Source organism: Typopeltis vanoorti, chromosome 6, assembly GCF_054136105.1.
Source record: "Typopeltis vanoorti isolate ZY-2024b chromosome 6, IOZ_Tvanoo_1.0, whole genome shotgun sequence".
Classification (NCBI taxonomy): Eukaryota; Metazoa; Arthropoda; class Arachnida; order Uropygi; family Thelyphonidae; genus Typopeltis; species Typopeltis vanoorti.
In genome coordinates, this window is record NC_143554.1 from 41,275,086 (window position 1) to 41,289,078 (window position 13,993).

The window sequence follows — 13,993 nt, forward strand, 5'->3', positions numbered from 1 at the left end:
TGTTTAACTCCAATATGCTTAAGCTAATACAGAATACAGTTTGACTGGCTAAATCACAAATTGTCAGCCTGTCCTCATTCATTCATTCTTTCATTCAGTATTCCAGAAGATATCTATTAATATTAATAAACGTAAAACAACATCAGCAGAAATTAAGATAACCATATAAGCAAGAAGTATGATAAATTTAGTTTAATCCTTTACTACTTACCCAGGTAAGATAAGATAGTACAACACTATATTCAGTCCTGAAGATATTTTCAGGCGCAAACTTTGTTTGCTCTCACTGGGATAAAGGATTAAACTAAATTTATCATAGTCTAACTTAGTGAAAAATAAACTTTAAGCAAGAAGTAGTATCCACATAAAAGAAGTGAAACTGGCAGAAGAATTAAAAGCATACCATGTCATAACTGAGATTTTACTGAAACAAAGAAGTTTCTGCTAAATAATAATTAAAATATTTAATTCAGACAACAGTAATCAGGGAAAGGAATTAATAGCTACATAATTCAACACTAAACAGAAAGATAAATTTGAATGACAAGTGATTTTAAGAAGCAATGTGGACAAATTTCAAAGTGGGTAATTAAACAATAAGGGACACCTCCTGGAAAAAATCGCTTTTTAACCCACCAAATAAAGAAAATTCACTGTACACCTCATAGTATTTCAAACAATAATATATAACATTAGAGACCACAAGATAGCAGCAGCAGCTGTCTGTTATACTCTCCTCTCCAGATGCCCATGAATTCACCGATAGGTTGGGGCTAGCTCTCAATGATAAGGATGAAGAATGGTTGCTCACCAAACTTAAAAAAGTAAGTTAGGGATATATGGCCTTGCCTACTCCCTTTGGTAATTCACCAAAGGGAGTAGGCAAAATTTTTATATGCTTTGTTATAAAATTTCTGAACAGGAATTTTATAGAAGATATAAAATACACATTACACAAGTATTCATATACACAACAGCATGTGTTGATATCACCATAACACCACAAGAGATAAGGAGAGGTCATCACATGAATCTCACTCATCTCCCTTACAGAATTAAGAAATTTTTTGATGCAGTAATTCATATATTACAAGACTTCTGGTTATAGGTCCACCTCATAACATGACAAATCCAATTCCACAATTGCTCACGAGGAGTTCAATAACCATAAGCATGCTGTGAAATACTTGGTATATTATACAAAGTGATGTATATTCTACGGTGTCATTCAGCATGTCTCTGACATGAGTTATATTTAAATTAAATTGATACAAAATGTCTGTCTGCCAGATAATATACCTGGAATGAGAAATCTCAGATTTTAGAAATCAAGAGTAAAATTTAAGTGTCAAAAATTGCAAATATGATGTTACTTCAGATACAATTCTATGATAAAATTAGTTTAAGCATTTGTAAACACTAAATGTTTGGTAAAGCACCTACACTCAGAGGGATAACATTTTCATGTTTTAATAAATTTAGTTTAATCCTTTATCTAAGTGTAGGCAAACAAAGTGTGCACCTGAAAATATCTTCAGGACTGAGACAAGGTGGTACATTTATTGGCAACTCGTAGCAAAGGTGGACCAAGCTCTCATCTCTCCTTGTCTTAGTATTTTTTTAAACATTATGGGAGCATAATGCAAAGCACATCTCCTTGCAGACATGTATAATGCATTAAGGGAAGGGCCACTACCCAGACTGGTTTTCAACCTTTATTGAGGTCTCGTCAGTGGGAGGCAGACCCAAAAGTGGTGATACCAAGGCAGAAGAAATGGAGAGGCCATATTTACCTATACGAGTTGCCACAGGGTGTACCACCTTATTATTATTACTCTAGATTTAAAGAAAGATATTGGAAGTTTATTTTGCACTTGGTTAGACTATAATAAATTTAGTTTAATCCTTTATTAAAGTGTAGGTAAACAAAGTTAGCGCCTAAAAATATCTTCATGACTGAGGCAAGATGGTACATTTATTGGCAACTCGTATAGGTAAATATGACCTCTCCATTGCTTCTGCCTTGGTATCACCACTTCTGGGTCTGCCTCGTATAGTTATTGGCAACTTGTATAGGTAAATATGACTTATATTTAGGTCTGACGAGACCTCAATAAAGGTTGAAACCTGTCTGGGTGGCCCTTCCTTTAATGCATAGCATTATACATGTCCACAAGGAGATGTGCTTTGCATTATGGGAGATACTAAGACAAGGAGAGATGACGGCTTGGTCCACCTTTGCTACGAGTTGCCAATAAATGTACCACCTTGCCTCAGTCCTGAAGATATTTTCAGGCGCAAACTTTGTTTGTCTACACTTGGATGAAGGATTAAACTAAATTTATTATAGTCTAACAAAGTGCAAAATATACTTCCAACAATTTTCATGTTTTAGATACAAATAAAATTAATATTATATTTGTGGTTTAAAAAAATTACTACTCCAGCAATGAAGATTAATCCCAATGTTGTGTATGAATGGTTATGCATAAATTCCATGAAGATATTTTGGACAATATACTAAATAACAAAATACTTATTCTAATAATTATGTGTAAAAATTATTTAATGGGGAAAAAAAAGTGTAGTGAAAATGCTTTTACAATTAGGGAAACTGTGATGATAATGAGCCTAAGATAGGGATGCTGTAAATATGGAGCTTAGAAGCTTCTGTGCAACAATGAATAGGAAAAATTAACCTATTACAGAAACTACCTTGATTATGAAAAGGCACTAAAATAAGTAAACTGCTAATACATTTTATTTTGTTTTAAATTAAAATTATTTAAAATAACCAATGAAATCTTAAAATATTTCAAGATTAAACATTTTCAAAATTAATCAAAATTTCAAGATGATCTTGCTGACATTTCAACACAAACAAACTAGTATAGATTAATTATCTTATGAACCAGAAATGATAATGATAAAATATCAAACCTTTTTTTGGACAGAGAAATGTTCTAATAGTTTCCAATGCTGCTATTTGCAAACTTCTTGCTTTCTCATGTTCTGCTAACCAATTTAAAACATATACTGCATGACCTAAAGATGGACTGTAGTTCAGACTGTACATACGCTGAAGAATGCTAGATAAACAAAAGAAGATAAATAAAATAATTTAATGAAAAGATAGCAACACACACAACTGGAGTCTCTAAATTCTTGACATTTTTTAATCTTTGGTAATCAGGAAATTTCAGTTCCAGAGATTCTTAAGAATTCCTGAAACTTTTATTTTACAGATTTAATACTCACAATTTCTTTTTAATATGAAATTGTGAATATTATTGTATTAGAAAACAGGACTCAAAGTCTGATGATTTCTTAACAAAAAAATTATTATATTAACTTCATGCAATGCCATTTTATATTATATGGCACAGTATGAAGAAAAATAAATATTATACATTAAAAGAAATTCTAGGTATGTAATATTACAGGACTCAAACAGAACATTTATATTTATTCTTAAAAAATAATTTAAAAAAAAAAGTGCTGACTGCTCAGTTGGAGACTTGGGAGTTTTGTTTAGTTTTATGTTGATGTAAGTATGATTTCTAGTAATAAATCTGTCAGTATACATGTTACTTCACCTCATAATGATGAAAATATCTAGTATGATGGAACTAGATTTGATTTTGCCTTCAATATCTCCTACAAACTGGTTTTAGATTTGATTCTAATTCTCAAGTTCATAATTTGTCATTTCTTTATACATATTATTTTCTGTTTCAAATTCATTTACTGAGGTACACTTTTCTTTGAAAAATCATTGCAGTATTGCTTAGCAGATCACCTAATTTCGATATTATCCCCCACCCCTAAAATAATCATAAATAAAATTTTAAAAAAAATCATCCTTAACATCATTGGAACAAACATACAAACTATTATTTTAATACTGACCATTTACAAACATTTTACATTATAGCCTACCAGTTTCGCTAGCAAACTGTCTAGCTTTTTCCAAGGCATTTTACGGAAAAACATAAAAACTAGTAAATGCAAATAGAAAGGAACATAAAAATGTTGTAAACAAACTAGTAACTAAGGTTACACATTCGCATGACAGAGACTGAAAGGACTTATGGTTCTTATTCATTATCACGCATGCGTGTTCGTTGTAAACATGTGATGTGATTACTGGCTAGCTGTAGTTCAGATGGATTTAGAGAGAGGATCAGGTTTTTCCACGAACTGTTTAGAATGGTACCCTGATTTCTGTTGAGGTTTCTGCCAGTCATTAACACTATTGTGGCTTCCTCGAATAAACGATGTCTGTAGTCGTCATCCAGATATGGCATGGAGCTGTTTTGCCACTCTATCGTGTGGTTACACTACAGAAACGATGTGCTAAGCTGGAAGAGATACTTCTGCTGTGGTTTACATCACCAACATGTTCTTTTTGTCTGATGTAGGCAAGACCACAGGAGCAAGGAATGTAATATACTCCTGGATATTTGTAGAATGGCACCTTATCTTTTGGGGATCCTAAAAACTGTCTAATGCTGGTGGTTGGTTTGAAGATCACTCTGATGTTGTAGGCTCTTACTATTCTGGCCATTTGATAAGAAATTGACCTGATGAAAGGGATCACTACAGTAGAAATGTGCTTGGAGCTTGATTCTTCTTGTCTGGGGTTGTCACCGTATAGATATTTTTTGATGATGTTTGGAGGATATCTATTTTGTGATAATGTGTTGGCTATTAGTGAGAGTTCAGTCAGTGTATCCTCCTCTTCTGATATAAACTTTCTGGCCCTATTTTTCAACATGTGGATAATGCTCAGTTTGTGTGTCTTGAAGTATAATGAAGATATCTTCCAATGTCTGTAGGCTTTCTGTAAATAGATAATTTGACACTATTTGATTGTTTCTTTATCAAGATGTCTAAAAAATGTAGTTGGCTGTTGTTTTCCACTTCTAGAGTGAATTTTATCTTGTTATGTATTGAGTTAATTTTATTCACAAACGATTTTAGGTTTTCTAAGCTGTCTTGCCATATAATGAAAATATCATCAACATATCTCCATCATATAGATGGTCTAGGGGAGATTGTGGATTTCTTTTTCAAGTTTTTCCATGAAAAGGTCTGCACAAGATGGTGATAGTGGGCTTCCCATTGCTAGGTCTTCTAATTGTTTGTATATAGTGTTGTTACCTTTGAAGAAATTAGACTGAAGGCAGTGTCTAAACATCTGTGTGATGTCTAGAGGAAAGAGATCTTGGATGATGTGTATTACCTCTTCTACTGGTACATTGGTGAAAAGGGATAAAACATCTAGACTGGCAAGCATGTCTGTTGGTGCAATCTTAATGGCTTGGAGTTTATTTACAAAATGCTGACTATTCTTGATATAGGATTCTGTTGAATCCTATATCAATACCTGAGCATTATCATGTTGAAAAATAGGGCCAGAAAGTTTATATCAGAAGAGGAGGATACACAGACTGAACTCTCACTAATAGCCAACACATTATCACAAAATGGATATCCTCCAAACATCATTAAAAAATATCTACACAGTGACAACCCCAGACAAGAAGAATCAAGCTCCCAGCACATTTCTACTGTAGTGATCCCTTTCATCCGGTCAATTTCTTATCAAATGGCCAGAATACTAAGAGCCTACAACATCAGAGTGGTCTTCAAACCAACCATCAGCATCAGCATCAGACAGTTTTTAGGATCTCCAAAAGATAAGGTACCATTCTACAAATATCCAGGAGTGTATTGCATTCCTTGCTCCTGTGGTCTTACCTACATCGGACAAACTAATGAGAGTTTGTCCGATGTAGGCAAGATTCTAAACTCCGTGATATCTTCATTATCAAGGAGTTTAGAAATCAGACAAAAGGAACATGTTGGTGATGTAAACAACAACAGAAGTATCTCTTCCAGCTTAGCACATCGTTTCTGTACGTCTAACCACACGATAGAGTGGCAAAACAGTTCCATGCCATATTGGATGACGACTACAGACATCGTTTATTCAAGGAAGCCACAATAGTATTAATGACCGGCAGAAACCTCAACAGAAATCAGGGTACCATTCTAAACAGTTCGTGGAAAAACCTGATCCTCTCTCTAAATCCATCTGAACTACAGCTAGCCAGTAATCACATCATATGTTTACAACAAACACGCATGCGTGATAATGAATAAGAACAATAAGTCCTTTCAATCTCTGTCACGCGAACGTATAACCTTAGCTATTAGTTTGTTTACAACGTTTTTATGTTCCTTTCAATTTGCATTTACTAGTTTTTATGTTTTTCCGTAAAACGCATTGAAAAAGCTAGACACTTTGCTAGCGAAACGTAGGCTATAATGTAAGATGTTTGTAAATGGTCAGTATTAAAACAATAGTTTGTATGTTTAATTATCAAACGACCAAATATGTTTAATTTAAATCACTGAAACAATTTGGATCATTCAAATATTTCATAATTTTGAATAGAGATTCCATAAAAGGTGTGCCTGAGGAGCATGTGATGAAATTGCATTTCTCCTGGGGCCAAGATAAAGGATATTAGTGATGCTGTAGGAATACAGAGAGGAAAAATTAGAGAGATGATTATCTCCACTGGCACTAATGGTCTACCAGGTGATAAATGTGATATATGAGAAGATATGACAAAATTGCTGGTATAAAGAAATAAGAAGAGTGGTAAAGTAAAAATTGTAAGTCTCCTACCATGGAGACTATCAATTCTTCATTCACAACTCAGCTCTTATAAAGAGCTATGATTGTGAATGAGTCAATGCACAGGTTATGCAGGAGGAATAGTACAGAGTTCCTTGGATGTGTGGAATGAGTTTAATCAACAGGACTTGTATAAGGCAGACAGTTTGCATTAGAATGGATTTGAAGTTACGTGTCTTTAGAAAGTACCACTCATTGAGTGTTCGGAAGTACAGAGTCAGGGAAACTGTTAAGTCAATGCAGGTGTGTGTGTGTGGGGGGGGGGTCCAGGCAATTTAGATGCAAGTAAGTGGGAGAGTCATTACATGATGTTGAATGTAGTTTCCCAGGTTCTTAACATTTGTGAGGAAAATGAACATAAGGTGTAAAGGAGGTTGTAGGCTGAAGGGATTTTGCAGTTCATGTATACTAATGCCAGAGATATTCAGAATAAGGGAGAAAAGTTTTTGGCATTAGTCAAGTCAACTTGTAAATAGGTTATAGGAATTAGACTTGGTTGGTGGAGGATGATGTGGTCATAGGGATAGAATGCAAGGGGTATGGTTTTTTCAGAGAGGACAGGAGAAGGGATTTTGCTAATAAAAGCAGAAAAACTGAAGCCAAACAAGTATACCAGGAGAACAGGAATGGATAGGACAGTTCATTTGAAGCTACCTGGTATGAGTCCAGCAAGATGAAATATAGTTAGTTACTGCTAAGGGGTGTAAGAGATATTTCAGATGGCATATTACTGCAAATTAGCAGTAATATGCTAATATTACTGCTAATTAGCAGTAATTAGCAGTAATATTAGCAGTAATATAGGTCGATTAACTATTATGGGGACTTCATCTATGGGAACATAGAGTGGAAGGAGGAATGGTCACAGGAAGGTAAGGAAATGCAATTTATACAGCTGTTAGCTATGAGATGACTAACTGAGATAACATGTAATGGAGAGGGCTTGAGGTTTGCGAGTGCTGGATCTAGTCATAACATTAGAGAACTCAGCAGTAACCGATGTAACCACACTGCTGCTGCTTGGGGAAAGCAGTCATGTGGTCTTGACCTGGGAGATTTTCTATTAAGAAAATTCTGCACGTATCTCTACTTGTGAATTGATGCAGTAAGGAGACCATAAGATGGTAGCTTGGTAAGAAGGCTGCTATCTCAAACTCAATCAATTGCCTGGGAAATATCAAATGTCACAATGCAAATTTCTCCAACCCTTTCCATGGCTTGTGCTCAGAGGTGAGTAAGGTTAACTAGGAGATCAGCTGAGGACTGAAATACTAATTAACTGGTGAATACTAATAATTGGTGGGTCTCCAAGAAGTTTGCTATTAGTGACCTTTTCCATTATTGAAAACAATAAGCCAGAAAAAGGCTTGCTTTCATGCTTCTGGGTAAATTCCAGATGATTTTTGATAGCTTGTACAATGTGGACATTAATTATGGAGCATAAGTAAGTGGCACAATACCATCTTGATCAGGGAACTTGTTAATATCAAAGCTACTGGGAATATTTCTGATGTCCTTCTGCTGAAAGAGGAGTCATGCTGTAAGCAGTTCATAATAAACTGAGTGGAGATTTGCCTTGTCCATTTAGATAAGCTAGAGAAAAAGACTGATGACAAAGTTCTTCTTATCTAGAGGTGATGTTACCATGCTACTAACTATCAAAATATGAGAGAGAGAGAGACAGAGGTGGAAATTAAAAGAGATGTAGGAGTTGAATCTAACAGTCTTAACAAGAAAGCCCAGAAGGTTAAATTGTCATTTGAGAAGGATGCTGCATGAACCTAATCTACTTAGGATATAAGTAGATTAGGTTTTTGACTTCAGCATTTAAAACTAAGCTGAATTTATCTCTTTGAATGCTTTGACATACTTGGATTGGATAGGGAAGGAGCTTTAAGTGGAGTGGGAGAATGAAAGCTCTCATCCCAGCAATTGCTTCATTATTTCAATTATTTGGTTGTTGTAGTGCCATAGCACAAGGGGTGACACTGGCTGGCACAAGCTGTTCTGCAGAAAAGGAAAGGTTATGGTTGGTTTGTGGAAAGATTATGGCTGACATCAGTACATTTGGAAGAAGACCTAGTTAAGAAAGGATCCATCCAGAGTGTTGGAAGGGTGATGAGGATTCTAGCATTCTGTTAGGTGGTGAACAATTGGTGACAGGTCATTACTGACAGCAAGCAGTTCAGCTTCTCTTCCAGCTCAATCTCTGAGGTCAAAGAAAAGACAAGCTACATTAAATTATGAACGCTCAAGTCTCAAAGAAAGATGATCTCACTTTTTTGAGTAATTACACTGTATGAAATCAACTTTCTGAGATAAATAATAAGAGAAGTTGCAGTAAAGGCAATAAAGTGTGGCAAAGAGCTAGAGCAGATCATATAGAGAAAACTCAAGGTGTAATAACTTCTGGCATGCAATATCAGAAAATAAAAGCACACATTCTGCTATTCTTATGCAAAGCATCACTGCATGATGCAACTATGATAGCTGAGGAATAACATCATGGTTTGATGATAGTAAGTCATCATCATCAAATTCCTGACATGTACCCTCAAGGGGTGTACAAGATATGATAGTACTACATGAAAAACTAACATCACTACTAACTTCCTATCTACAATTTTCCTCCAAATCAATCTGTTACCTGTCAAGACTACAACATTATCAGATCTTATATTTCTGTCTTCTAAGGCAGTGCTTCCCAAACTTCTGGACATCAGGGCCGCCTTTGGAAAAATTAAAATATTTCACGGCCCCCTCGAAAAAAAATCGTAATATAAACATATAATATTATAATATTTATTGTATTTATATTCAATATGAAACATACGCAGCAAATATTGCAAAAATCAAATGCAAATATTACATTTTTAGCATCTTACACACACATTTGACATGGTACATTATCTGATATTTTTATATAGGATATTGTTATTGTACATTTGCAGTACAAGCACATGAAACATAAAACGATTAATAATAAAGAAAGAATTAAAAACATAAAAGAAGTTTAATAACAATTTAATGTGATGGATGTGTTTCAATACTGCTACACAAAAAGTCAATATCAGGTGAAATATTTGAACTGCAATTCTTAGATTTCTGCTTTAAAATGAAACTTATATGAATAAGCATATACAGGGTGTTCGGGATAAATTTGACAGTTTCGTAAGGAAAAAGAAAATCTTCTTTGTATCTATTAAATTTAATGAATTGACAAAAAAACATTACAGGCAGAGTTAATTACAATACTATCAACAAGATTTACTCAAAATAACCACCATTAGCATCGATCACAGCTTCAATTCTGCTTCGGAACCTCGAACAAGCTGATGCTACAGTCTCCCTGGGAAGGGCCGCAAAAACTGTTTTAATTTTATCCATTAACTGGGCTTTTGTATTACTGGAAGTGCGATTGGTGTCTTTTTCAACTGCGCCCCATACAAAATAATCCATGGGGTTAAGGTCTGGGGGGTTTGGAGGCCAAACATTTGGACTGGTGAAGTCGTAGAAATTTTCAGACAACCATTTTTGACTTTTCCCAGAGGTGTGGCAAGGGGCCGAATCCTGCTGCCATACATACGGCCTACCATTGGCTACCCTTGTTATCCAGGGCTTGACTACAGTTAGCAACTCCACGAACAAAGCCCGAATTCCAATGCCAGGGTTCTTCAACACCTGTTCCTGCAGATTTGCGAGGAATTCTGCTGTACGAACGCAATCAGATCGTCTGCTAGGGATCTTTCTTCTTGCTACATCCTCGTAGTCACCATTGCAAGTCTCTAGTTCATGCCTGATTGTTTTTACTGTATTCAGGGAGCATTGGGCAGCAGTCGTAATATCCTTATTTTGATGGCGGGCACGAATCATCATGATACAAGTTATTCTCTTCCATGATTCAGGTGGGTTCCAGCTATCCATCCTTTCTGACATTTTGTATATGAATGAAGAAGGGTCCAAACTTTTAAATGAAGAGAAGTGTGTGTTAATACATGTAACTTACGGAAAAATATAATTAATTATAAATATGTCAAATTTATCCCGAACACCCTGTATTTACTAAGATTCATTAAGTGCGAAATACGCAGAAGCAAAATTTATGAACCAATACCAATGTGCGATTTTTTTTCCATTAAAATATAAAAAATAACAAAAAAGAAATAAGAAATAATAAAAATTTAAATACGTTTCTTTTAAGATAAAAAAAATCTACTTAGTCTGAAAACATTTTCAATTTGTTTTCATTATTTCACGGCCCCCCTCAACAAAACCTGTGGCCCACAGTTTAGGAAGCGCTGTTCTAAGACACTTTTTACTGTATCAATCCACCTATATCTTGGTCTTCCTCTGGGTCTTTTTCCTGCCAACCTGACAGAGAACACTTGTTTTGCTAATCTTTCCTCTCCCATTCTGTTTAAGTGACCATACCACTTAACATTAGCTCTACTAACACATTCCTGTATACTGTTGTGTCCCTATCTACAATTATTAAACTTTCTTTTATCCTTTCAAGTGAATCTCTATTTTTTCCTTATTCAAAACTTAACTATGCACGAGATATTACAAAATTCAAATATTTAAGCTGTTTCTCCCCTTAGTGTCCCTAATATTTATATTATATTGTGCCTTTCAGAACATTTAGTTTAAGATATATAATTCGAAAACAAGGAGCAATTACAAAAATATGTGAGTGTAAAACTATTAAGCAGTCGTGACCCTTTATCTCATAACTTAACACATTAATTTCCCGCATGATTAGGTTTGTACATTTTTTCAAGTGGTGCATTAGGCAGCAATTTCAGACAACTGTATTATCAATGAACAAAAGTTTATTTAAAATCTTAAACATGGTACAATTCAATTTCTATTATATAAAACACAATTCAATACTAAGAATAAAATTACACAATTACACAAGCAAAATACAAGTATTAGGGCAAAATCCTATATGGGAATTTGCGATCATGCCTTCAATAACAGATTTTATACATATAAATATACACATACAATTCTGGAACAAATTAACACTTTCTTAACCTTATGCTAGTCAGAATGCTCTATATTGCTATAATAGCATGGACATTTATATTTATATTCAGTTTGCCTTATCTAACTTACAAAACAAAACAATACAGGTTAAACTATCCTATCGCTATGCCCATACATACATTTGACCTTTAAGATACTCTCATATGAAGTACCACGTGCATACATAAATCTCTAGCACATGAATGCTTATCGAATAATATAAACTAGTTTACTCTCATTCTACTCTGACTTGTACTAAATTCCTAGTATATCTTCAACTGTCCAGTAATTAACAACGATTGCAACTATATGCAATTTCAATTGATACACACTTTTACAGTATCTTTCTAGGACGAACCCTGGTTTTCGTGATCTATACCTTTCGTGCTTGAATTAAGGACACACATAGGATCTTCTATGGAACTCATCACGTGGGCACGGACTTCTGTATGGATTTTCTTTCCCTCGTTACGAGTACTGGATGATGAGATACATAGACAATTTCTTCCTTCTTGTAACTATATGTCGTTCCTCGTCTCTTGAAATAGGAATACGGAATCGAATTCCTGCACACTCTGTTTCCTTGTTGTGTCAGACAGAGATAACTCCTACGCCGTCACTCAGGAAAACCGCATGTACCTATACGAAAATTTCGTGAAGAAACTCTCAGAAAAAAAAAAAGCCTTGTGTGTGTGTGTGGGGGGGGATTCCTAACCCTTTTATCTGCATGGGCCCTATCGGCACCTTCTTCAACTTCTTTTCTCCCCCCCACTGGAGTTGATCTCATTCACCAATTAAAATGCCGTTTTTCTGCCCAAAACATGCTACGGTTCACTTGCACGCGACAACGTCTCACTTCGGGAATTGACCTTGAGCGATCGTCATTTGTTTTAAGCTAGCCTCTATACTAAATTAATCCCCTTTTTAGAATTTACTTGAATATTTTAATCTCCTCTTTCAAGTGTTAAACTAGCCTCTCACATACAAATTCTTATCACTAATCTTCTTTGTCTTACTTAACCTATTTTTTTCATATCCTTTAATGTAATAAGATTCCCTTTTTTATCATTTAATTAAACAAACAATTTCTGCTATAATTATTTTACTTGGATGCAAGCATATTTTCTGTCTTTAAATATTTTGTATTAGCTACTTACATAGGATTTTATATTTTTATTTTCTTGTTACACCATGATAACTGAAATTTTTACATTTTTAGTTATCAGGGTGTAACAATACTAATAATGTCAAGTTCTTTCCTAATATCCTCATTTTTAATATGATATTGCCATTGATGCCATTTGTTCATGCCTCTTTTCTTTCTCAATACCAGCGCTTTTTTTCTGGAAAAAAAGGTGCCGGTACTCACCATGAAGATGTTATTACAGCAACGTCCACACTTTTAACGTATCCTCCGATATACCCTCGTCGTCTCTAGATCGCTTCCTGCTTTTGGTATCAATTGCAGAATGACGACCTCGTAGCAGCCAAAGATGAGACAACATATTCAAGAAAACTTTCTCTAATGTTTTGTTTTTTGCTTCAGATTTGATTTTTTGGCACGCTTTATGCACTGTACTCTCCTTATGATCGTAAATCTTTTTTCTTAATGACATTAACTGTTGTTTGCGAGATTCTCCAAAATGACTGATTTTATTATTTGTCCACTCCGCTGAAATTTTCGTTCCCATTTGTTTATCGACGGAAAGACTTCCGACATCACGACACACTTTACAGCCCAACAATTTATTCTTGATATACAGCAACTCGTTTCTCTCGCAGAAGTTATTTTTCTGCAAAAGCGTCCAACATTCGAGCCAATCATTATGAGAATCTTCTTCCTTCTGACCACATGGATCTTCGGTCTTGGTTTCGTGATCCTCTTCACCAAGTGTATTTTCGGTGCTAGTTTTCAGTTTTACAGGATCACAAGTAGATTCAACAATTTCTGCTTCTTCAGCCTTCCTTTTTTTTATTTATTGGCTTGGCATAATGTAACTACTTATTTTATTCATTTTGAACAATTATTGCACTGATTTAACTTAGATTAATTCAAAACTCACGTGAACGCCTGCCTGTTGCAGAGTGAATAGAGAACTGATAAACTGATATTGGAAGTAATCGGACATGAACACAACCTCCTGTTTCCAGTTGCGTACCAACTTATGAGTAATCAAAACTGAAAATTCAATTCATGAACACAGTACCATCTACAGGAATATTTATAATACATTTTGCTGTCAATAAATCGCA

General features: G+C 34.8%; 1 protein-coding gene across 6 annotated transcripts in view; it reads right to left on the reverse strand.

Annotated features, from left to right (window-relative positions):
- Tti1 (Telo2 interacting protein 1) overlaps positions 1-13,993 on the reverse strand; it is a 729,405-nt gene that overhangs the window by 667,397 nt on the left and 48,015 nt on the right. For all 6 annotated transcript variants that reach the window (XM_090394772.1, XM_090394775.1, XM_090394771.1 and 3 more), the window contains one exon: positions 2,941-3,089. In XM_090394772.1, the coding sequence (XP_090250898.1) occupies positions 2,941-3,089 (149 nt within the window). The remainder of the gene's footprint in view (positions 1-2,940; positions 3,090-13,993) is intronic.